Source organism: Saccopteryx bilineata, chromosome 8, assembly GCF_036850765.1.
Source record: "Saccopteryx bilineata isolate mSacBil1 chromosome 8, mSacBil1_pri_phased_curated, whole genome shotgun sequence".
Taxonomy (NCBI): domain Eukaryota; kingdom Metazoa; phylum Chordata; class Mammalia; order Chiroptera; family Emballonuridae; genus Saccopteryx; species Saccopteryx bilineata.
Genome location: NC_089497.1, coordinates 63,314,077 through 63,338,187, shown reverse-complemented (window position 1 = coordinate 63,338,187; position 24,111 = coordinate 63,314,077). Strand labels below are relative to the sequence as shown.

The window sequence follows — 24,111 nt, the reverse complement described above, 5'->3', positions numbered from 1 at the left end:
TTTGATTAAATTTAGTTTTAAATCATAGCTCTCTGTATATACACACATCAAAGACCTAGACTTTTTTCCTTATGACTTTGATTAAATTTAGTTTCAATGCTAGCTCTAGATATATACACCCTTCAAAGATCTAGCCTCTTTCTAGATAATCAGCAACCACTGAAGCAGCAACACAGCTTAATCTCATGGAGTTAATATTCCAGTTCTGAGTTTATGTCTTCTCACTGAAATCCTTTCCTTATGCTAAAATCTATGGTAAATAATGTATTTTAAAAGTAAACAACTCTCCTCTAAAGCAATAAACAGTTTTACTTCTGGTCCCAAACACGTATACCTCAAACAGAACAAAAGGTTTGCAGTTTACATAGAACCACCTTTTTTTCATATATATATTTGTTTCATTGATTTTAGAGAGAGGAAAAGAGAGAATAGGAGAGGGACAGGAACATCTATTTCTGTGTGTGCCCTGAACAGGGATCAAATCAGCAATGCCTCTGCTTTGGAATGATGCTCTAACCAAACAGGCTACCTGACCAGAGCCATGGAATCACCCTTCTTAATGACAACCTATTGTTATCCTATTGTTATTGGATGTCCCACGGTTGGCACCCAATAACAGCTTGTCAAAGCTTTTAGCAGCTTGTCAAAGCATTCCTTTCAACCGCAAACTTCCCTTGAAAAAATCCTTATATTTGACGAAAAACCTTAGCACTCCATTAATGTTTAGCTTTCCTTGAGAGAATGACATTCCATTCCTTCATCCTATTCTCCTCTGTAGCATTGACTTATTTTGTTGGCTTTATCACAGATGCCAAGCACTCGGCATGCTATCGGGTAAGTATGCAATTGTCCTCCCTAGACTTTTTTAAATCTATTTTGTGTCTTTCAATATTCTTCAATAAAAATATAATAGCTCCCATGCTGCTAAATCAGGAAGGTAATTAGTCAGTGGTATGTAAGACACTTTAACATTATAAATTTATCCAGATTTAGATACACAAGAGAGAATAATTTGAGTTGACATGACTTCAGTTTTCATGTGATGAAAAAGTAAAAACTATTAAATATAGAGACATAATTAAATTAATTACTAAAGAAAGAGAAATTCTCTTAGTTTGCTTATTGCATCCTTTAAATCGATTTTCCAAAGAGAAATCTTTCCCCCAATAAACAAGGTAATAAAACTAAGAAACCTGAATTTATTGATAATTTAATCTGCATTCATTGATAATTTCAGTGCTTCTGAGCAACACCATTTTTCAACTTAGTCATATAAAAATCTGACATCTTGATTGATGTACATTATTTGCTTTATGAATCAGATAGATGGTATAAACTGGCATAATTTTAGAAGAAAACATAACTTTTCTAAATGCACAAATATGAATGTTTTGTTTGTTAGTAAACTATTACATTTTATAAACAGAGTGTATTTTCATTCCATTTCCCAGAACTATATTTAGTAAAATAACAAACTATATTATTTTCCAGAATTCTGTATTAAATAGAAAAATAATAAACCTGTATTATTTTGTTTAAAATCACAAAGCAAAATGAATTTTAAAATAAAGAATTTATTCAGATCTACTACCTTTTTTTGTTCTGCTTTAAAAAATGTCATTCTCTATTGCAAGTGAGATCTCATAACCAGCACACGTTCATTGTCCCATTTTCTCCTGTTCCATCCTGAAATATTTCACATTCTGGCTTTAACCTAATCTTCTGGTTGAGTTTCATTTCATTGTCCACACGAAAGCTTTTCAGTACTATCTCAGTTCTGTTTCATTTTTGTGAAAGATATTGAATTTTAAAGTTGTCTTTTATAAAATTGTGTCCTTAGCACAAAGGGAAAAGAAATTGAAACAACAAACTGAAAATTAAATTGGAAGTTGTGACCAGACAAAAAGAAATAGGCTAGACCCACAGGGTCAGTGCTGCAGAGATTACACACCATGTGCGCATTTTATATACAAATTTCCCTGCCTTTGCAGGCACCTCAAACTCACGGATCTCACCCTCAGAAGGTGGAGTAGATTTCAAATTTACTAGACTTTCTGTTGATGGGCGTCTCTCTTGATGCTCAGCTTCATTGTGAGCAAGTTGAACTGAAGTCCTATATTCTTCTTTGCAAATTTGAATGCCATGATTCCTCTAGGGTCAGTCAAGTATCTGATATCAATAGTAATATGGCTGTATGGTTTCATTTAACCACTAAATTAAATCCAGCTAATGGGCTGGAATCACAGGTAGGCTTTCATGCCCTCTGCTGGTTGTTCAAAGAAAACACCACACCTTTAGCAGTAAGAAAACGTCATTTAAAAATATGAATGCTCTTTAACATGGAAAGAAAAATAATCCAGTCCTGTCAGGATTAAAATTGAGACACCGGGTTGAATATAAAATTATAAGTTTATTGATGAAATAAAATCCTGGCAAAGATTTACAGAGATGAGGTGACAGATAAAGGAACCCAGGTTTATCTTTTTAAAATTTTTTAATGTGATAATTCTATAATCCAAATTACTTTTGTGACTGTATTGTTTGTAATAGTTTTCAGTGCACCATAAACAACATCTGCTATGGGACTTCCAAGTCTCTGTCTGAAGGTCAGAGCCAAGTTGTGGAAACTGTAGTACCATTAAAAGCAATACTAAGTTTGTTGGAGAAATATATTCAGATCTTGTACAATAACTAACATATAATAGTAATTCAGTAAGCATTTCTCAGCCAAAAAATAAATTAAAGCTTGTAATGTTTGATAAGAGATCCTTTTCAGAAAAGTTTCTATGCAAACCAATATGTTTGCTACCAGCCCTACACACTTAAACTCCATCCCCACATTTCCCCCCCCAGCCAGATAAACAAACCAAGCAACCAGAAGCCAAGTATGTGGTTTGCTTAGACTTGCTCTGAGACATAAATGCAACTCTCTTAAAAATAAACTCTGGCCCTGGCTATTTGGCTCAGTGGATAGAGCGTTGGTTGGCCTGGGGGGGCGTATGGATGTCCCAGGTTTGATTCCTGGTTTGCAAGGCACACAAGAGAAACGACAATCTGCTTCTCTCTCCCTCCTTCTTGATTGGTTCAAATGGCGGCCCTGGGCCCTGAGAATAGCCCAGTTGTTCCAAAACTTGGTCTCAGGTGTTAAAAATAGTTGGATTGATTCGAGCATCAGCCCCAGACAGGGGTAGCCAGGTAGATACAGGTAGGAGTGCATGTGGGAGTCTGTTTCACTATCTCACTGAAAAAAAAAAAAATGTAAAATAAATAAATAAATTCTGATCATTTAAACTGGACTTTCATTAACTTCTGACAACAACTCCAGCTGCTGAGTTAGTAGCTTCATTGCCAGATGTGCTTACAATTTACCTAGGTGTTATATATAACCAATGACTGTCTTGTAACTGGAACAGGTTTTAACGCACATAACTTATGGGATATGAACAAAACTTCAGAAACATGAATAAATAATAAAATCACTTGTAGACCACTCAAACACATTCATGTTTCACATTTTATTTTTCTATACAGGATGACTTCCTTTTTGTTTGCAATTGCAAGCTATAACTTTGCCAAAGTGCGTTTAACTTTATATTTCTTTTTAATTAAAGTAATGCATGCATTCAGTCAAATAGTACTATGTTTATTGGAGAGGGCAGCACATTATTCTCCCCTACCCAATCTCACATAGCATTATCTCTAACTCTTACTTCTTTGGGCAATCATTTTCAGCTCTTGAGTGTTTTGCTTCAGATATCTGTGACCTAATTTCCAAATGATGTAATTTACCATTATTTCTTGGTTTTTCTTTTAATTTTAGATATTATTCATTGACTTTCCACAATCTGCGATTAAGATATAGCTTTCTTATTATATCTTACCACCTTTCTTCACACAGACTTCTTCATCTGCCCAGCTGATCAATATGAATAATACCCATTTTAAACCTCAATATTAATTATTTGCATTATTTATAGTTTAACTATTTATGAGAAATTAATCCAACTCTTTGTTTTTCTCTTTCTAATTCTGCCCCTGGGCAGATTTAAATCTCTGCTTTGAGTTATTGTTAAATTATAATAATTTTTATTGACTCCATACCAGGGGAAAAGTCAGATAAAAATGAAGATATTAAGGCAGAAGAAGCTATGATGTGTCCTAGAGTGAAATCCTAAACTTAATTGAGCCCACTCTGAGCATTAATTACTATCTATAAATATTAATGAGGAAATATTTAGTTGTATAAGAAAAAGTATAACACAGCAGTGATACATGGAATTCACTAATTTCCTACTGAAACATCTTCCTGACCAAAATTCAGGCTATGTTAATTGATCTCTGGAAATTCCCACTAAATAAAAAAAAGATGTTCCTAAATTTAATGTTCTAGGCTTTAAAATATTTCTAATATTTTCAACTGATGCTCCAGATCTAAAATCAACTTGTTTTTGAAATTTCTTCATATGGAGGAGGGGGTCTTGAAGTGTTGAAACACGGAACAGGATACAGGTCAGGGTTTTGAGTTTGAAGGTGAATTCCAACAGTTGGGTTCACACCTGCTTCTGTCCCTGGAAAGAGAACGATGGGAGTTTGTAATCTTCCTACTCAGCTTAAAAGAGGTATATGTAGGCCCTGGCCGGTTGGCTCAGCGGTAGAGCGTTGGCCTGGCGTGCGGGGGACCCGGGTTCAATTCCCGGCCAGGGCACATAGGAGAAGCGCCCATTTGCTTCTCCACTCCCACCCCCTCCTTCTTCTCTGTCTCTCTCTTCCCCTCCCGCAGCCAAGGCTCCATTGGAGCAAAGATAGCCCGGGCGCTGGGGATGGCTCCTTGGCCTCTGCCCCAGGCGCTAGAGTGGCTCTGGTCACGGCAGAGCGACGCCCCGGAGGGGCAGAGCATCGCCCCCTGGTGGGCAGAGCGTCGCTCCTGGTGGGCATGCCGGGTGGATCCCGGTCGGGCGCATGCGGGAGTCTGTCTGACTGTCTTTCCCTGTTTCCAGCTTCAGAAAAATACAAAAAAAAAAAAAAAGAGGTATATGTAAAGTGCCTAGTAAAATTGGACATTTCTTGAGTCACTGGAGCAAAAGAAAATTATTTGTACACTTGGAGAAAAAAATTGCAATAATCTTAGTCACCATAGCAAGAAAATTTGCTCTCAAGAAATGGTTATATTAGCTGTCCCTTATTTTTGGTTTTATTTTCCAGTTTTAGTTACTTGAGGTCAACCTGGTTCAAAAATATTAAATAGAAAATTTCAGAAATAAATCATTCGTAAGTTTTAAATTCCATGCTGTTCTGAGTAGTGTGCTCAAATTTTGAGCCGTCACGCCCAGTCCTGCCCAGGATGTAACTCATCCCTTTATCCAGCATATTCATGCTGTACTGTCTACCTGCCCACTAGTTGCTCAGTAGCCATCTTGCTTATCAGACTGATACTGAGCTACTGCAGTGCTGTGTTCAAGTAACTTTTGTTTTACTTAATAATGTCCCCAAAGTCATTCACATAACTTTTATTAGAGTATATTGTTATCATTGTCCTATTTTATTGCTATGCTGTTAATCTCTTATTATGTCTAATTTATAAATTAAACTTTATTTTAAGTATATACGCATAAGGAATAAACACAGTATACATAGTATAGATATTCACTACTATCCACAGCTTCCAACATCCAACAGGAGTCCTAAAAAGTATCTCTTGTGGAAAAGTAGAGACTACTGAACATCGTGATTGACTAACCCATCAAGAAGCATTTATAATTTAACATCCAAAGCTAGAAGAAATACCATTTTGGGTAGATTGGAAAACAAGATTCCTGTATACACTAAGGGCACTTTAGCTAATGCTCCCATTTTGGGAAATGCAAGACTCACTAGAAAAATTAAAATATTACATCTAAACTTCATTATTTTATATTTATGCTCTGAAAAATGCAACTAATGCAATGATAAAGTAAAATATTTTATAACGAATAGTAAAAATGTTAATTTGTGAAAAGTTTATAATCAAAGTATACACACACAATAAAGAAAAACCTTTCTTAAATTTAAATTTTGAAATCAAGTTCTTGACTTTTAGATTATGCATACTACAAGCTATTAAATATCAAAACAAGCATTTCTTTTTCTTCAAACTGATCACCTCAAGAGGCTATGCATTTATCACAGTAGCTCTTTTGGAAATATTCTATTAGTATTTTAGTGAAAAACTATTTTGAAATCACAAGAAATCAATAGTAATATTTTATAACCATTTCTTTATATTTTTCTCTTTTTTTACATGGGTCTTTCATTGTCTGGAAATGGTTTAATGACTTCTTCCCAAAACAATACTAACAACTATAGATTCACCTTTAAAGAAGAAAATAGGTTCTTAAACTAAACAGTCAAATTCTTTGACTGCTTTTCTGTATTAAATTTAATTGTAATTTAGCCATGCCTGTTCATTTATATATTGTGTTTTGCATTATAGTGGCAGAGGTAAGTAGTCCACAGCAACTCTATGACCTGCAAAACCAAACATATTCTCTATCTGTCCTTTAGTAGAAAAAATTTGCAGACACCTCTTTAAAGGATTAAGATTTGGTACCACCAAGGAGATCCCTTTTATTATGCCAGTTATCAAAACAATTTAGAATAGTTTTGTATCAGGCAATAACAGCATTCATATGTAAACTGCTCGAAATAACTACTTTGGAGTGGATAATGATTATTTAGAATCATGGATTTTCATATTTTTGTATCTTACTGGTTTGCAAAGCATAATAACTCAAATATTAATATAATATGTGAAGGATAGAGTTATTTTTGGAATAAGTCTGGCCTCCTAGTTCAGCACTTTTTTAAAAAAGAGTTATTTATTTAATTGAATAATCTACTCCAAGACTATTACATAAGCTTTCTGTGCCTCAGTTTTCTTTCAGGTATTAAAAGGATAATGATCATATCTACATCTATAAAAGCAAGACAAAATAGATGTAAAGTTCTTAAAATAAAGCCTGGCATACAGTAATTATTCATTATGGTTAATTATCATTATTACCAGTATAAATATTAGTATTATTAGTATGTATCAAGAACTATACTGGCCCTGGCCAGTGGCTCAGTGGATAGAATGTTGGCCCAGCATATGGATGTCAGGGCACATATAAGAAGTGACCATCTATTTCTCCCTCTCCTCTCCTCTCCTCTATCTCTCTCTCTTCCCCTCCCTCAGCCAGTGGCTCAACTGATTCAAGTATGACCCTGGGCACTGATGGTAGTGCCATTGGTGTGCATCAGTCTCAGATGCTAAAAATAGCTCAGCACTCAAGCATCGGCCCCAGATGGGGATCCTGAGTGGATCTTGGTTGGAGGGCACGTGGGAGTCTGCCTCACTAGCTTCCCTCCTCTCACCTAAAAAAAAAAGTCTACTGGCCCTGGCCGGTTGGCTCAGCGGTGGAGCGTCAGCCTGGCGTGCGGGGGACCCAGGTTTGATTCCCGGCCAGGGCACATAGGAGAAGCGCCCATTTGCTTCTCCACCCCCCACCCCCTCTCCTTCCTCTCTGTCTCTCTCTTCCCCTCCCGCAGCCAGGGCTCCATTAGAGCGGGAATGGCCCGGGCGCTGGGGATGGTTTCTTGGCCTCTGCCCCAGGCGCTGGAGTGGCTCTGGTTGTGGCGGAGCGACGCCCCGGAGGGGCAAAGCATCGCCCCCTGGTGGGCAGAGCGTCGCCCCTAGTGGGCGTGCCGGGTGCATCCCGGTCGGGCGCATGCGGGAGTCTGTCTGACTGTCTCTCCCCCTTTCCAGCTTCAGAAATAAAAAAAAAAGAAAGAAAAATATTTTTAAAAAGTCTACTATTCTAAAAATATGGATATTTTATTTTATTTATAATATTATTTCCTAACCTATACTATTTTAATGGTCAAATAATCTTTTAATCATTGTCACTATTAAGTGAAAAATTTTGTGGTGTTAGTCTTTTGTGGTTAGGGAATTTAGGATGATGTAAGCTAAGTCTGAAGGATTTGATAAAACAGAGTTAATACTGATCAAGTGTACTTGCCCCAGCACTTTCTTCCATGACAGGTGTTTGTACTAAGCATCCCCATTTTCCAGGTGAATTGCTCCTGGAGTGTTTAATACAAAGTCAATGGTCATTTAGCTATCACTCTGTCTAAAGTCAGACAACCAGATTGACTTGACTCAATTATTAGTTCAAACTGCCATTATCAATACTGTGCTCCAGGCAATAAGATATTGATAATTGCCCTCTGTGGTAGGAAGGTTTTTTTGTTACCTCCTTACTACAGATTTGGCTATGGCTCTTAAACTTACTATGAAATTACAAGGCATTCATTTGATAAACATAAATAAGACAATGTGTTCAGAAAGCTTTTGTAAAATCAAACATATATCAATTTTAAATTTTTTCAAATCATGTTTATGTATAATATTGTGTCTTTGGAAGGAAGCAAGCATTATTTTTATCTCTTCACAAATTATGAATCTGAGAGACCTCAGTAAAAGTCCCTGCAAAAATCCTTATTTTTTTTTTTAAAGATATAAAGAAAGAGACAGGCAGGAAGGAGAGAGACGAGAAGCATCAACTCACAGTTTCATCACTTCTAGTTGTTCATTGATTGCTTCTCATACATGCCTTGACTGGAGGTCTCAAACTGAGCCAGTAACCTCTTTCTCAAGCCAACAACCTTTGGGCTCAAGCCAGCAACCTTGGAATCATGTCGATGACCCTGTGCTCAAGCCAGTAACATTGGGGTTTCAAACTTGGTACCTCAGCATCTCAGGCAGACACTTTATCCACTGCATCACTACTGGCCAGGCAAAAGTCCTGTGATTTCACAGAACTTTTGGTGAAGGTATTAAAGTCTGTTGTTTAATTGTGTAAAACCAGTACACTCACTGCTAAGTTTTTATGTAGGCAGACTTCAGATTTCCCACACAATTAAGAATCACTCCGATGAACTTGGCTTATTTTAATGTGTTTTTTCTGCCTTTTTTTTTTATCTTTTCCTTCTCTATCTCATCAATTTCTTTTATATGGGGGTGGGTAAGAATGCCTAAATTTGAGTCACAGTTCTTTAACTTACTAACTGTGTTGCTTAATCTCTAAGTGTCTTTGTTCCATCATTAAAATGTCCAGAATGAAAGTGGTATAGGGTAAAATAAATAAAATTGGATCTGTTAAGTGTTAACACAGAGCATGACACATGGTAACTGCTCAATAAATGTAAGGAATTACAATTATCATGACCTCCCACGAAAGTGTGTGAATAAAATAGTCTTTCTGTACTTAAATGAATCACAGAATGTTTACATACAGAACATAAAGTCTAGAGAAGTGACATTTAAAACAGGATCCTAACACAAGATGTGACCCTGGATATGGTGGGGAGAGAAAGGAGGAGAGAGTGAGAGGCTGCTCCTGTCAGTCTGTCTCCAGACCCCTTTCTCCTCCTAGACTTGGAGCAACTGTGTTTAATCACTGCTGGAGGACTGATATTTCTATTTGTCCTGAAATAAGAAAAAAAGAAAGATTGTATCTGAAATAGCAGGAGAAATGGGGTCAGAGAGACTGGAGAGTTGAAAGGGAGTATTACCATGGAGACCAGCCCCTAGGAGGAGCTAAGACAGAAGGGGTGGTCCTCCAGGCACGCTGTCTCGGAGAAGTCTCACCTCCTCAGAGGCTGAGAGGGGACCTGCTTGCTGCTTTGTCAGGGTTGTGGGGACCCAGCTCTGATACCCATGGAATAGAAAATGTTCAGTATAGATTGTATAGTAATTTATTAATTTTGGAGAGATAATGGTAGGAATCCCTTTCTTAGGCTCTGAAATGTTCTCTTTTCTGATAAACACTGAATTGTTTTCTGCCTTTAGCCTTTCATTCTTCTCTCACTTCCCGAACCCAAAATTTGTCTTTATTATCTCTAATAAGAACCTTATATTCAAAGAAAACTTATAATCATTCACGTTTTCAGTGAATTATGAAAAAACTAATTAATAATAAACTTTCAAACTCTTTTTAATGACTCTTTTGTCATTACTTATTTATTCAAACACTAATTTAAAAACTAAACAAAATAATTAATCTAACAAATTCCAAACATTTTTATTTTCCTCTTCATTCAATCAGGTGTATTCTCTACCTATTCTCCTTGTTGTGTAACCCTTGGTCTTACAAATTGGGGTGCACTGATCACAGATGATAGAGATTTGTGAAATATGTGAGAATTTGAAAGATCTTCTCTTCTTCCATCCCCATCTTTATTAAAAAATAATAAATTTCTTTAAAAAAATCGCTCTCTGTGGCCCAATGTGTGTTCTCATTCTCCAATTACACATCTGAAGGGGGGAAAAAACTGGTTGTAAATCTATGTTTTCTGTTGAATTTTCAGAAGGGAGGAATTTTAGAAGCTTTACTAACATAGGTAAAATAATGAGGTTAAAAAGATTTAAAAAAACCTGGAACACTATATTACTTTTACTGCTGACACAAATGCTAAAATCAAAACAAAATAAAAAACTCAAACCTGAATTGTACTAGAATTTTTAGTTTCTGATGGTTCAAAGAGGAGAGCAAGAAGGTGTCAGAGACTACTTCATGGATCATCCCAGTCAAGAAGACACAAGAGCAGTGAGTGGGTCCTCTCTTAGGTTATAGCAGAGATGATGTAGAGAGGAGGGTCAGATGCATTGAGGATGGAGGCAGGATAACAGGGGAAGAAGGGACTATCTAGCAGATCCTGGGGCTGGGTCCAGGAAGAGGAGTTGGGGATGAAGCAGAGAAAAATAACATGACTTTAGGGATTGCATAAAATAAATAGGTTTTAGTCTCAGTCCTTTTAGTATCTTCAACTTCAAACTATAAGTTCCTTCTCCAAATCTTCATCTTTCCCTTCTCCTCCTCCTTGACTTTCTTCTGATCTTTCTCCTCCTCTGTTTTCTCTAGCAATCCCTCTTTTTTCTTCTTACCTTCCATGAGATATCAGAGATATTAATTCTCCCTTTTGGGTGCATAAAGAGCTTAGTCATACATTTATGTACTTGGAAACATAGATCTCATGAAAAGGGGGAAAAAAACCCAGAAATCTGAGCACCGCATGAGCAGAGAACTGTGAAAAGATATGATTACTGACCCAGGAGATGCTATTGGGGACCAGGTGGTTGGCTGAAATTTCCAAGTACCTTTCCTAGACAAAAATATCATCAGACATTCAGATGGGCTAGGCTGATAAGGCCTTCCTTAAACACCTTTGACAAAGTTCCCAAGCCCCCAATTTTTTTCTTTCTCTAATATTTATTTTATATTTATTTTTTTAGTGAGAGGAGGGGAGTCAGAGAGACAGACTCCCGCATGTGCCCTGACTGGGATCCACCTGGCAAGCCCACTATGAGGGGATGCTCTGCCCATCTGGGGCAGTTGCTCTGTTGCTCAACAACCGAGCCACCATTTTAGTGCCTGAGGTGGAAACCCCAGAGCCAGCCTCAGTGCCCACGGCCAACTCACTCAAACAAATCAAGCCATAGCTGTGGGAGGGGAAGGCAGAGAAGGGAAGGGGAGGGGAGGAGAAGCAGATGGTTACTTCTTCTGTGTGCCCTGACTAGATATCGCACCCGGGACATACATACCCGAGCCAATGCTCTACCACTGGGCAAACCGACCAGGGCTCTCTTTAATATTTCTAATTGAGATAATTGACAACCCAAGCCTTGTAATATTATCAGGAATTTCTAGGGAGAGAAAGCTCCCATTTTGTATATTTTAACATCAGTAAAATTCAATTCACTCCAGTCTCTAAGAGTCAGTCAAAATTCTCCTCTTGGGTCTGACAGGGTTAGGAGGATCTGAGCATTAGGACCCATTTTCTTTTTCTAGCTGATGTTTCCTGTCATAACTCTTGGATTGTTACTTGTCTGGGGTTAGAAAATGGTTTCCATTTACACCTGTAAATTTATTCATTATTTTAAATTTATGTGAGGTTTTTGTACAGAATTCTTAATTCTTTAAGAGATGACAAAAATTTCAGTTTTCTACTGTCATGTGAGAACATTAGGCCCAAGCAACATGTCAGTGTGAGGAACATAAAGTACTGCAGTAAAAAAAAAAAATTAATCCTAAGAGTGAAACCTCCCAACCACAGATCAAAAGAGCAGCACTCTTTCAGCTAATGGTGGTATCCAGCAAATAGTGGTAATAACATGAAATATGCTCCGAAAGAAAATGAAATAAAGGTCTAAGAAGAACCTTTAATTTAAGTTTAATATAGCAAATCTAGTCCCTCCATAAAAATGTTTTAAATGACCTATTTCTTACAGTCTATATTCAGGATGAAACAACCTATCATCCCCTTTGTTCTCAAAGGGAATGCAGAAACCTTAATTCATAGATTAATATGTTATCAGTGTCCCCAAGTGAGTTCTCATTTTTCCCTTTTTTGAACAGTGGCCATGAGCAAGGCTCGGAGGTGTACCCCATAATCTGCAATGTAGCCTATGATGCCGACAGTTACCACACTCATCTCTAAGCCATAAGCACATAGTTCGTGACAGTTGTGAAGGTAGAGTCTGTGGTTTTGACCCTTCCCTCCCTCTTTAGCCATAAATAGATCCTGGTAGTGGTTTCCTCACTTCCCTTTTGAGACAAGCAGCTCCTTCTGTAGAAATACTGGGTAGGAAAAATCATTTGTCCAGAGAAGTGAAAGCATACTGTGGAGCCAGTGGAGAAAGGAAACCAGTGTGGATCTAGGGTTCAGACTTCTTTAAAATACTGACTCCTCCCTGGCTGGGTAGCTCAGTTGGTTAGAGTGTGCTCCCAACATTCTAAGGTTGTGGGTTCAATTCCCAGTCTGGGCACATACAACATTCAATTAATGATGGCATGAATGAGTCGAGCAACAAATCAGTTTCTCTCTCTCTCTCTCTCCCCCCCTTCTTGTTTCTCTAAAAATAAATGAATAAAAAAAAATTAAAAAATATATTTACTCTCTGCAATTTATAGGCAAAAATTACTGGTTAAGAAGGAACGACTGGAGATCACAGGGAATACTACTTTCTAAATTACTTTTTTATATTTTGTTTTAGAAAGGAGCAAAAAAAAAAAAAAGTCAAGAAGCACAACTCAGGAAACTACATCTACATCCAAGGCTACGTGAATGAGTGTTCACTGTCTGTGTGGCCATCCTAAACATCCAGGGGCAGGGTGGGAGACGTTCCATGATGGGATAACCTAACACTCAGTGCACTGTAGGTGAAGGAAAAAGTTATAGGAAAAGGAAACTGAACCTCTGGTTTCTAAGATGGAAACCAACACAAGTGAACTTCATCATGTAACTTAAGCTTGGGGACAGTTTCATTGTTCTTTGACCAAAGTGAGATCTAGAGTTGGACCAGTGGAGTTAAGGAGGAGTGGGGGAAGGGCATGAGGATCTTGGAGAGCAATCTCTGCCATTAAGAAACTGCAATATGGAAATAGCTAGAAATTCGGGATATCTGGAAATTCAGGATACTTAGTGTAGGTGGCTAAGCCATTAGTGCTCTGCTCAACTTTTCTTTGGCTTCCTGCTCTTCATTCTGGACAATATGAAGTATATTAATTGATTTACAGCAAAAATATATGTGGTGCATTTATTCAGTAGAGTGAGAAAAGTAGATAACATCCTCTAAGAGAAGAGTCATTTTTCCAAGCTGGTATTTAGAAACTAGAGATAATATCTAAGAAGCCCTTGACCTAATGTGTAGCACTTGGTAAAGTAAAATAAATTGTGATTGTGTTATTTTTTTTTAAGAAAAATATTTTTCTCAAGTGTTTTCTTGTCCATAATGACTTCAGGAAAATATAGAAAATGTGATTCTAACTCAATGCCGTGACATGCAGATATGTATTAGAAGTAACATGTCAGCCTTGACCCCTTCTCTCAGTCATACCCATTCAGGCAAATTAGGGCAAATTCAAAAGCATCTATAAACCACCATTCAGGAAATGTAAAAATATTAGATAAATGGGGATATAATCAAGCATATAAATTGCCTTAGCATTATAGCATTGGGTAAAAATTACATTAAAATATATATTTTTAAGATTCTGGGAAGGAAGTTTAAAAAAGTCTTCCTTAGAGTAAGAAAAAGGCTAATAGGACACATGAAGTCTCCTACTTAGAAAGTCAAGTAAGTTTAAAAGAATATGATTGCTCTTGTTTATTTAATTACCTCTAGTTAAATAAAGAAAAATAAATGTGACCATATTGACCCCCTTGATTCAAGTATTTTATTAATACATTTGTGACTCTATTTTTCTCTGTGTTTAGAGAAAACTAATTTTGACTTTAAGAGAAATAATCTTTTTTTTTGAGAGAGAGAGAGAGAGAGAGTAAGGGAGAGAGATGAGAAGCATCAACTTATAGTTGCATCACTTTAGTTGTGTTCATTGATTGTTTCTTATTTGTGCCTTGACAGAGGGTGGGGGAGTCCAGCCATGCCAGTGACCCCTTGCGCAAGCCAGTGACCTTGAGGTCATTTCAGTGAACCTGTGCTCAAGCTGGTGAGCCTGCACTCAAGCCAGAATAGCATGTGCTGAAGCCAGTGACCTTGAAGTTTTGAACATGGGACCTCAGTGTCCCAGGTCAACATTCTGTCCACTGTGCCACCACCAGTCAGGCTGATAAATAACTATTTTCATTTGGAGATTTTAATTATTTTCTCCAAAACAACCATTTCTCAAATTGACAATGTTTCCCTTGGCAAATAATGCCTTTAAAAAGCCAATAGTGAATATAATCACTAAACTTTAAAATAATGAATTCTGATATTAAAACATTTTAGTTTTTATCCCGCTTTTAATTTATTTAGCTGTTAGTATTCCCAAGAAATGCCTTACACAATCTATTTGAAATCTTTCTGGCTCAAGTTTCTGAAGTGCAGTTATTAATTTCTATGAAGCACTCTTGAGGCAAGTTTGGTATACAGTGAAGTGACTTAGAGGGAATGTCTCATAATAGTATTCTGGATGAGACAATGCTTAGAATTAACAAAAACACAAAGACCTCAATTCCCTCCATTCCCTACCTCCCAGTGCAGTGCAGACTGGAAAGTAATAAGAAGGGATTGTTCTAGGGTATGGGGGTGGTAGCAGGGCAGGATCAGAATGCCGCCAATGTGTTTAGGGAGAAAAAATATGATTATTGATACTCCCCTGAAATGATTCCAAGGTTTTCAGACTCGGCATTGGTAGCAGACAATCTGGAAAGTGTGGTTCAATGTTACTGTAGATAAGTGAGGCATAGAGAGCTTAGCAAATTAGACTATGAACCCAGGGTAGTGTAGAATGATAATGAAGTCTCAGAAATACTTTTCTGTACCTTAAACCCTAGCTCTCACTTGAAGTGACCAGCGTTGTATATCTCTTATTTTATGCTTTTCAAACTGAGCAACTGTTTAGGTTCTAGCCCATACTCAACTATAAATCATTTCCCCAAGACACACTTTTTTCTTTTGGGGTCTCCTTTCTTCTGAGTTTTTCTCACTTTTACTTCCTTCCCAGTGTATGCGTTTGAATCTTCAATAAACAGTGTCTTGCTGTCAGTTCACAAATCTGCTTTTCAGAGATTAGTTTTTTAATTCACCAAGAAACCAAAAGTTTTTGAAAAGCAAGTCCAGAAATGTGCAGACAGCTTACCATAAACAGAGTCCACATCTCCAATAGCAAAAACAGCCACAGTGCGTCTTGAGGAACCAATTCTGTGACTCCTGAGCCAGCAGTGAAGGCAGAAGAGCACTGCTCCACAGATCAGAGCCACCAGGACAACGAGCAGCAAGAACCTGATGCCAGAAGAATCAGGAGAGGAGTGAGGTGGAGCACGCAGGGAACTTAAGCGCTCCCATTACTTCCTGTAAAGGGGACAAGAACTCAGCTAGACTGTGAGCAATCTGAAAGGCTGACTTCCTTCAGCAGCTACTCATGCCACCACCACCACTGGCACATTTTCACTGAACCTGGAATGTTTGCTGAGCTCTCAGAATGGGTTGATCTTGCCAGGTGATCATATTGTTTTCTCTTTGAGAATTGGAAGGTTGTTCTAAGGAGCAGTATCTTTGATCTTTAATTCATTTATTTACTATTCTTTTCATTCATCCATAAATCCATTCATTCAACTAGTATTTAAGCACCTGGGAAGATTTTAGATGTTGGGGTTGGGAATTCAAAGGTTGACAAAAGAAGACCTAGTTTCTGTCTTTGAGGAGCTGTATAAATGAAGAAATTGGTAATATTTTGTTTGGAAAATATGGAAGTCAACATTTAGAAGGTTATCATAACTCAAAATTTCTAAAGGCAGGGGATAGAATGTCTTACTTGAGTTGCTGAGGACCCAGGTTCAAAACCCCAAGGTTGCGGGCTTGAGCACAGGCTCACCTGTTTGAGCATGGGGTTGCCAGCTTGAGTGTGGGGTCATAGACATGACCCCATGGTCACTGGCTTTAGCCTAAAGGTCACTGGATTGAAGTCCAAGGTTGTTGGCTTGAGCAAGGGATCACTTGCTCTGCTGTAGCCTCTCAATCAAGGCAATGTGAGAAAACAATCAATGAACAACTAAAGTGCCGCAACAAAGAATTGATGCTTCTCATCTCTCTTTCTTCTTGTCTGTTTGTCCCTGTCTGTCCCTCTCTCTAGCTTTAAAAAAAATTTCTAAAAGACCAGCCTGTAAAAGAGGCAGCACTCTTATTTGTTCTGGCTTTAAAGGCCAGAATTAAAATCAGTGGAGGAGGCATTTCAGAAGATATCAAGAGAAGGAACAATAATTTTAACTTTGAAGATTTCCAACTAGGGAATAAACTACTATTTTGAAAAATAGTTAAGATTCCTTGTTATAGAAAGTATGTAATCCCTGGCCGGTTGGCTCAGCAGTAGAGCGTCGGCCTGGCGTGCGGGGGACCCAGGTTTGATTCACGGCCAGGGCACATAGGAGAAGCGCCCATCTGCTTCTCCACCCCTCCCCTGCTTCCTCTCTGTCTCTCTCTTCCCCTCCTGCAGACAAGGCTCCATTGGAGCAAAGATGGCCCAGGCGCTGGGGATGGCTCCTTGGCCTCTGCCCCAGGTGCTAGAGTGGCTCTGGTCGCGGCAGAGCGACGCCCCGAGGGGCAGAGCATCGACCCCTGGTGGGCAGAGCTTCGCCCCTGGTGGGTGTGCCAGGCGGATCCCGGTCGGGCGCATGTGGGAGTCTGTCTGACTGTCTCTCCCTGTTTCCAGCTTCAGAAAAATACAAAAAAAAAAAAAATTAAAAAAAAAAGAAAGTATGTAAGTAAACACTGGATAACAACCTAAAAGTGATGTTTCTACGTATATTGATTCACATGATCTTTATTATTTTCTTAGTATACCGTATATGATTTCATGTGCTATATCAGTTATTTAGGAAAAATAGTATGTATGTACCACCAAAAGTTATAAAACAGAATGAAGATGTCCTTACCAAATATACCAGTCATCAGGGTATTGATCTTTATAGTTTATGCACCTGGTGATAAAAAAAGAACAATTAGTGTTTAACCTCTAAGTGATCCAAAACTATTCTTTTGGACCATAATATTTGTTCTAACTACACCTGTACCTATTTCCCCAGCAATCACTTATCCACTGTAAGTTCCCCCAACACAATTATGCAAATGTTTACCAAATACCAACTTTATTCAAGGCACTGAGGATACATGCAAGTGTAAACCTTCAGATATTTAAACAGATAATTTCACAATATTAGGTTTGATGATGGAGTTACAAATACTGTTGTACATTGAAGAAGGAGATAATAACTAATTTTTCAGGGTTAGCATGTCATAGGTATTAGGTCATAGGTATTAGGAGTTAACCATTCCACCTTACTTGGAGACCTAGAGTTCTTTAAAATGAAAATTCTCCAGAGAAGGTTATAGTATCTATTAATGATATCTTGGTAGGGAATAGCAGCCCTACAACCCTGTTTGGAAAAGAAGTTAGGATAAAAGGAAAATGAATGAGTGTGGCCATACATACCATTTACCAAGAAGTTAGAAGTTGGTTTGTTCAGTTGAGAGGGTCAAACTACAATATTTGTGTGCCTCAACATAACTTAGTTGTTCCTAAGATAAGTTTAAAAGATCATATAGAAATAAAATTCAGTGTTAGACACTTATGTGCTATTCATCCCAGAGTTCCTCGCTGTGCCAAACAGAATGCTTTGACTGTATGTTTGCTGATGGACTTTTTTCATACCATAGTAGATGGACTGCTGTGAAAGTATCCTGGGATTAAAGAGTGGAAACCTCTTCATCATGACCTGATAAGCTTCTGAGATGGAGCAGCACTTAATCATGTGTTCTTCAGCCATTTTTAAAATAGCATTCGGTATTTTTCAGCTTGAAAGCATTCATAAATGTCAGCTAATTTATTGGTCCCAGCAAATCTAAGGAGAAATTGTGTCCTGTTTATCGCTTTTCTCTCCAGAAATGACTTTTAAACACATGTGAATATCAACCTAATTTTATTCCAAATATTTAAGACAAAACTCAGTCACCCGGACAAGTTTTTGGGGTGTTTGTTTGTTTTTGCACCTAAAGTGGTTAGTCAAATACAGAGGTACAGATGGCTAAGGAAAAAAAAGGCAGCTGAAGTATGATTTTAAAAAAGCACTTTCAGATAAGTGATCATCAATAAGGGATTCTAAAAATAATGGCACATTCTTTTAAAGGACTATTATCCATTCATCAAAAAATATATAGATTTATATTTATAATTAAAAACCTTGATAAGAAAAATAATACAGAGTGCTCACTTATACTGTTTATGCATTTTCTTTTATACATATGTGATGATTTCACTAAACAGGCACTATAGAATTATATGTACATTTACATCAAGTTACTAACAATGCTTGCTTCTCTTGCAGCTGGTGTCATGAAGCACATTATCTTTTCAACATTTCTATATTGTTTACATTTTTATAATGCACATGCATTACTTTTGTAGTCATAAAATTTTAAAATATTACACTAAAAATATAAAAGTGTTTTAAAATGTAGTATCTCATTTTAGAGATGGATGTAAAAAACTTTTCTAGGTGACTTAGCTAAATAAAAGAAGAAGAAGGTTCTTGTTTTGAGTCTTAAAATTTAAGCTCATGACCAGGGGTATGGATTGCTTCGTTTCCCCCCATATACAAATCTCTGCTTCTTTTCTTTACATTTAAAGATAGAGCATATTCATATTTTAATGTCAATTCTAAATTTAACTTTCTCATTTTATTTCCTAGCTTTAACTTTTGAGCCACTCGATATTTTTTCCTGTGCTAACAATTAGGCAAACTAATTTCACTTTCTCTGTCTTTTTTTTAAAAAAAGACAATTACTTATTGATCAGAAAGAGAAGGAAGAGGGAGAAAGAGAGAGAGAGAGAGAGAAGAGAGAGAGAATGAAACATGTGTTTGTTGTTCCACTTATTTATGCATTCATTGGTTGAATTCTTGAATGTGCTCTGACTGGGGATCAAACTCTCAACCTTGGCATATCGGGATGATGCTCTAACCAACTGAGCTACCCAGCTAGGATGTCACTTTCTGACTCTGTGCAACTACTGGTGAATTTTCTGATATGCAAAAAAAAAAAAAAATAGTCAAGAAGTAGTTAGCTGCAGAAATGCAAAGTGATCATCTATTTTAGGAATTGCAGGCACCTTTGGGATAATTTACTTCCCCTTTAGGATTTTACACACTCTACCACTGATAGTCTGGATGCACAGAGAACTCAAACTAGCTTATAGGTCTTCTGATCCTGTGTACTTCCCTCCCTCCCCACCATTATTTCCATGTCTTTCTCAAGTTCAATTTTTAAACAGAAATTTTCTGAGTTATTTAAAAAAAGTATCTGAACTGTAACAATAATCTAATTACCCAAATTTTACATGTAAGATTTTCAGTGTAGAAAAAGTTTTATTTATTTATTTTTTAAAGATGAAGTTATCACTCAGAGATTTGTATACACTTGGTCAAATTGGGATAATGGTGCCAAAAAGCAAAAAAAAAAAAAAAAAATCTGGGAAAAGTATGATCTGACCATATGTTTCAGAAGATATTTCCAGTATCAGCCTTTTCTAGAAGTAGTTGTTGAAGGAGATCATCTTTATCCCCGTTGAAATAACTAGGGCTCTACTTTACTTGGATGTTGTGAAGATGATTTCTGCTCTGTGAAAATGGTTAGAGGAGCTGATCTTTATTACTGTTCTCAATGCTGAGAATCTGTGAACCTAAGATTACCTTTATAAATTCAAGAATGTATCCCATTTTTGCCATTTCGGATATTGATTTTAAGCTATTTATTAGAAAAAAAAAAGACTCAGAAAGATCTTTTGATCCTACCTCTTCCTGTCAAAGAGATTCAGATGGAAAAGCCTATTCAAGGAAGGGGACCATAGGATGTTAACTTTAGTTTAATTTGAATTAGGTAAGGTAAATAGGAGGGCTTCAGTCAAAGGCCAGTTAGCTAGATACTCTGGGTCACATTGTTTCTGAGTTAACTAGCAAATATTTACCTGCCTTGTGTGTTATACTCTTCCTCAACTACTTGTGATTAGTCCAGTCTCATTTTTTAAATCTAAAATCCCATCCTTATACCCCCAAAACTCAGAAACATTGATACGTAAAGACACATGTAGCCCCATGTTCATTGCAGCATTGTTCACAGTGGCCAAGACATGGAAATAACCAAAAAGCCCTTCAATAGAAGACTGGATAAAGAAGATCTGGCACATATACACTATGGAATACTACTCAGCCATAAGAAATGATGACATTGGATCATTTACAACAAAATGGTGGGATCTCGATAACATTATACAGAGTGAAATAAGTAAATCAGAAAAAAACAAGAACTACATGATTCCATACATTGGTGGGACATAAAAATGAGACTAAGAGACATGGACAAGAGTGTGGTGGTTACTAGGGGTGGGGGGAGGGAGGACGCAGGAGGGAAGGAGGGAGAGGGGGAGGGGGAGGGGGAGGGGCACAAAGAAAACTAGATAGAGGGTGACGGAGGACAATCTGATTCTGGGTGATGGGTATGCAACGTAATTGAATGACAAGATAACCTGGACATGTTTTCTTTGAATATATGTACCCTGATTTATTAATGTCACCCCATTAACATTAATAAAAATTTATTAAAAAAATAAAATAAAATAAAATCCCATCCTTTTCTCCTTTGTCCAAAATAACATACATCCCTATTTTGTCCCAATTAATTTGGAATATTTTTATGCTATGTTAATTCCCCATGCACATATATTAAAATTTTTATTTTTTCCTTTTAATCTTTCTTTGTTAATTTAATTATTAGCCCAGCTAGAAAAACTTAGAAGGTGGGAGGAAACATCTTATATATATTTTTAGTACCCACAACTGTATATCAAAAGCACTTTGAAATATACACATAATACAGGTTAGAAATTTTATTAGTTTGCTTATATTTGAAGCTAGATTATCCATAAAGTTACCTCACATCACCGATGTGATTTATAGGTGTGGATACAGCCATGGACGATGTAATGGTTCTTTCATGAATGTAAAGAACCTTAAAATCTAAATGGTGGGAAGGCAGTGAGCAAAAACACCTAAAATTCAACTAAATCCCTTATTTATTTAACAAAGCTAATCAAAATAAAAGTGTATTTTTCTGCTTTTAGAAAAGTTGAGCCATTTGCATTTAGAACAATTTTCTTTTCTTACATAGTTACACTGGTCATTTGAAACTCAGTTGGGGTTTCTTAAATGACTTAAGCTCTTTTCTTATTCTTTGAATTTTGAAAATGCCCTTTGGTGTTTACTTACATTTCATATTCTTCACATTGGGGGTCCGAGAGCACCAACTGAAACACATGTTTAAAACAATAAAATCCAAATAACTCACCAGTCTAATACTTTAATACAACAGCACCTAGAGTCAATGTGGGTTAATATAATTTTTCTTTTTATTAAAAGCTTCATAGCAGAGTCTTGTAAGGTACAGAGAATTTTAATTGAAAAAAAGAAAATCAGTAGATTTTCCAGCTCAGCAGTGACAGGAGACATATATTACAAGCCAGAGTCCTACCTACACACTATTATAGATGGATATAAAAATGCTTTTTGTTCTAATTAGTAGATTTTGCTTGCTCTAAAGAGCTTTTATATACCTTGTATTTTTTCTTTATTTTCATATTTTAGCTAAAGGAAAGAGGTTAATTATTTGTTCTTTTTTCAAACAAAGAATTCAACTTCCCTGCATGAAAACAGAAGTTCGTGTTATTAGCATTCACAGGTATTAATGTCTGCATGAAGGACTTACTTTAACCTACTCTATGGCGAAGGTCGATTTTAAAGCACATGGCATTCCTACTGAGATTTACATTTCTTTCTTTATCAAAGAAGAAGAAAAAAGTAATAGTTTTGATGGCTTTGTTTTAAAACATCCAAGCTATAAGCAATCCAACAGATCTTAGTTCTTTGCATTGAGCCTAACAGGTCACAGTAACTCACATCACAGAGGGAAGGAAGTTCTCCTTTCTAGAGGTTTTGTTTGTCTGTTTTCTTGAAATGAGACTCCTCCTGTGTTCAGTAAGAAAAATTTTAAATGTCATTTATGTATACTCCTACATATGGGTTAATGTGATGAGATGAGTGAAGTCATTTATTTTCCTGGGATCTAACACAGGAATACAAAGGCAGGTAAATAATTACAAAATTTAAAATGATACAATGAAAATTTTGTGTGAAATGTCTTCTTTTTTTCCTTAATCGCAAATACATCTTAATCAGCACCTATATTTACTCCACCATGTTTATCTGAGCAAAGTGATTTGTGGAGCTGCAGATGGAGCCATGAACTGGTCATCAGAGAGTGTGGTGATGAACAATTTATAAACTCTGAGCATGTGAGTTGCACTCTCTTCTGCTCAAATATTGCAAATAGATTCGGATATTAACTGAGAAAAATAAACATTCAAATTTTGTCCATAAAGAGAGATTATGCACGAATAGATGAAATGATGTAGAATCCAGTTTAAAAGATAAACAAAGAAAGCCACTATTTCACTTTCCAATCACTTCCTACTCTTCTGGTGTGGTTTACTTCAGCAAGGAGCGAGGACACAGTATTTCATTATTACCACCTCACTACAAGTGCGTTAGCTGTCAGACTCCAGGTTATCAGCAAATAGGGAGCAAAGTCTTAATATATTCCAGACCTAAATCTTTCAGATACATTTCATTCAAGTAACACAGATACAGAGATGTAGGTATTAGTCTGAGTAAGATGTTATAGCAGAGGAACCAAAATAAACTCTAAGATGGTCTGTCTACATTGTTCAGCAATGGAAAACTGTCAAGCTTCAAGTGTCATTGCAGATAAGAGTAAAGAAATGTGTTAAATTAATTCTGTCAGCATTTTGCTGTCAATGACATTTTTGTATTTTTAAAAAGTTTACAGCATAGCAAAGTTAAGCAAAGATGATATTGCATCATAGTACTTCAGTAACAACAGAACTAAGTAAAGAAGAAATAAGACTAATAAATAACATGGATTACTTCTGTATCTCTGACCAATAACTATAAGTACTCAAGATTTTGGTAACACTCCCTTAAAGAAAATCTTTCCAACGCATGAGTTAAGTTACCTAAAGAACAAATCAATAACAAATCAGGTCCTTAGAGTGCCTCTGAAAATCTTTTCCCAGAAAGAGAGACGGTTACCTGGAATAGTGGCCAACACAAGGTTCCTGTTTTGCAGATCACTGAAGTGAAACTAAAAGGTCTGGATCTGAACATATTTACAGTATGAACTGCTCAAAGATAGTGGTTTGCTGTCTGTGTTTATTTCCCTCTTTCTCAGAAGTTGTTAACTTCCCTGTAAGTTATGCTTCCTACCAGAGCACTCATTAATGATGGCTTCTTGTGACTGGTAAAGTGCATACTGGGGGCAGGAATGTTGGGTGTGTGATCACAGGTGCAGAGAGTTTAAGGAATTTCAGGTTAAGGTCAGAACCTTGGTACTGTTTGTCAAGCCCTTAAAAGCAAGGGTTATACATGCTGCCCTGCAACACTAGCTGGCAGCTTAAATACCTT

At 36.9% G+C, this 24,111-nt stretch overlaps 1 protein-coding gene across 1 annotated transcript; it reads right to left on the bottom strand.

Annotated features, from left to right (window-relative positions):
* Positions 1–2,390: 2,390 nt before the first annotated feature.
* TMEM207 (transmembrane protein 207) lies at positions 2,391–23,926 on the bottom strand. The gene is made up of 5 exons (XM_066241235.1): positions 23,740–23,926; positions 21,841–21,878; positions 17,458–17,502; positions 15,666–15,808; positions 2,391–4,568 (listed from the first exon to the last, which is right to left on the bottom strand). Exons 1-5 carry the CDS (start codon positions 23,812–23,814, stop codon positions 4,438–4,440), a joined length of 432 nt encoding a protein of 143 aa, XP_066097332.1. The 5' UTR covers positions 23,815–23,926; the 3' UTR covers positions 2,391–4,437.
* Positions 23,927–24,111: the final 185 nt, after the last annotated feature.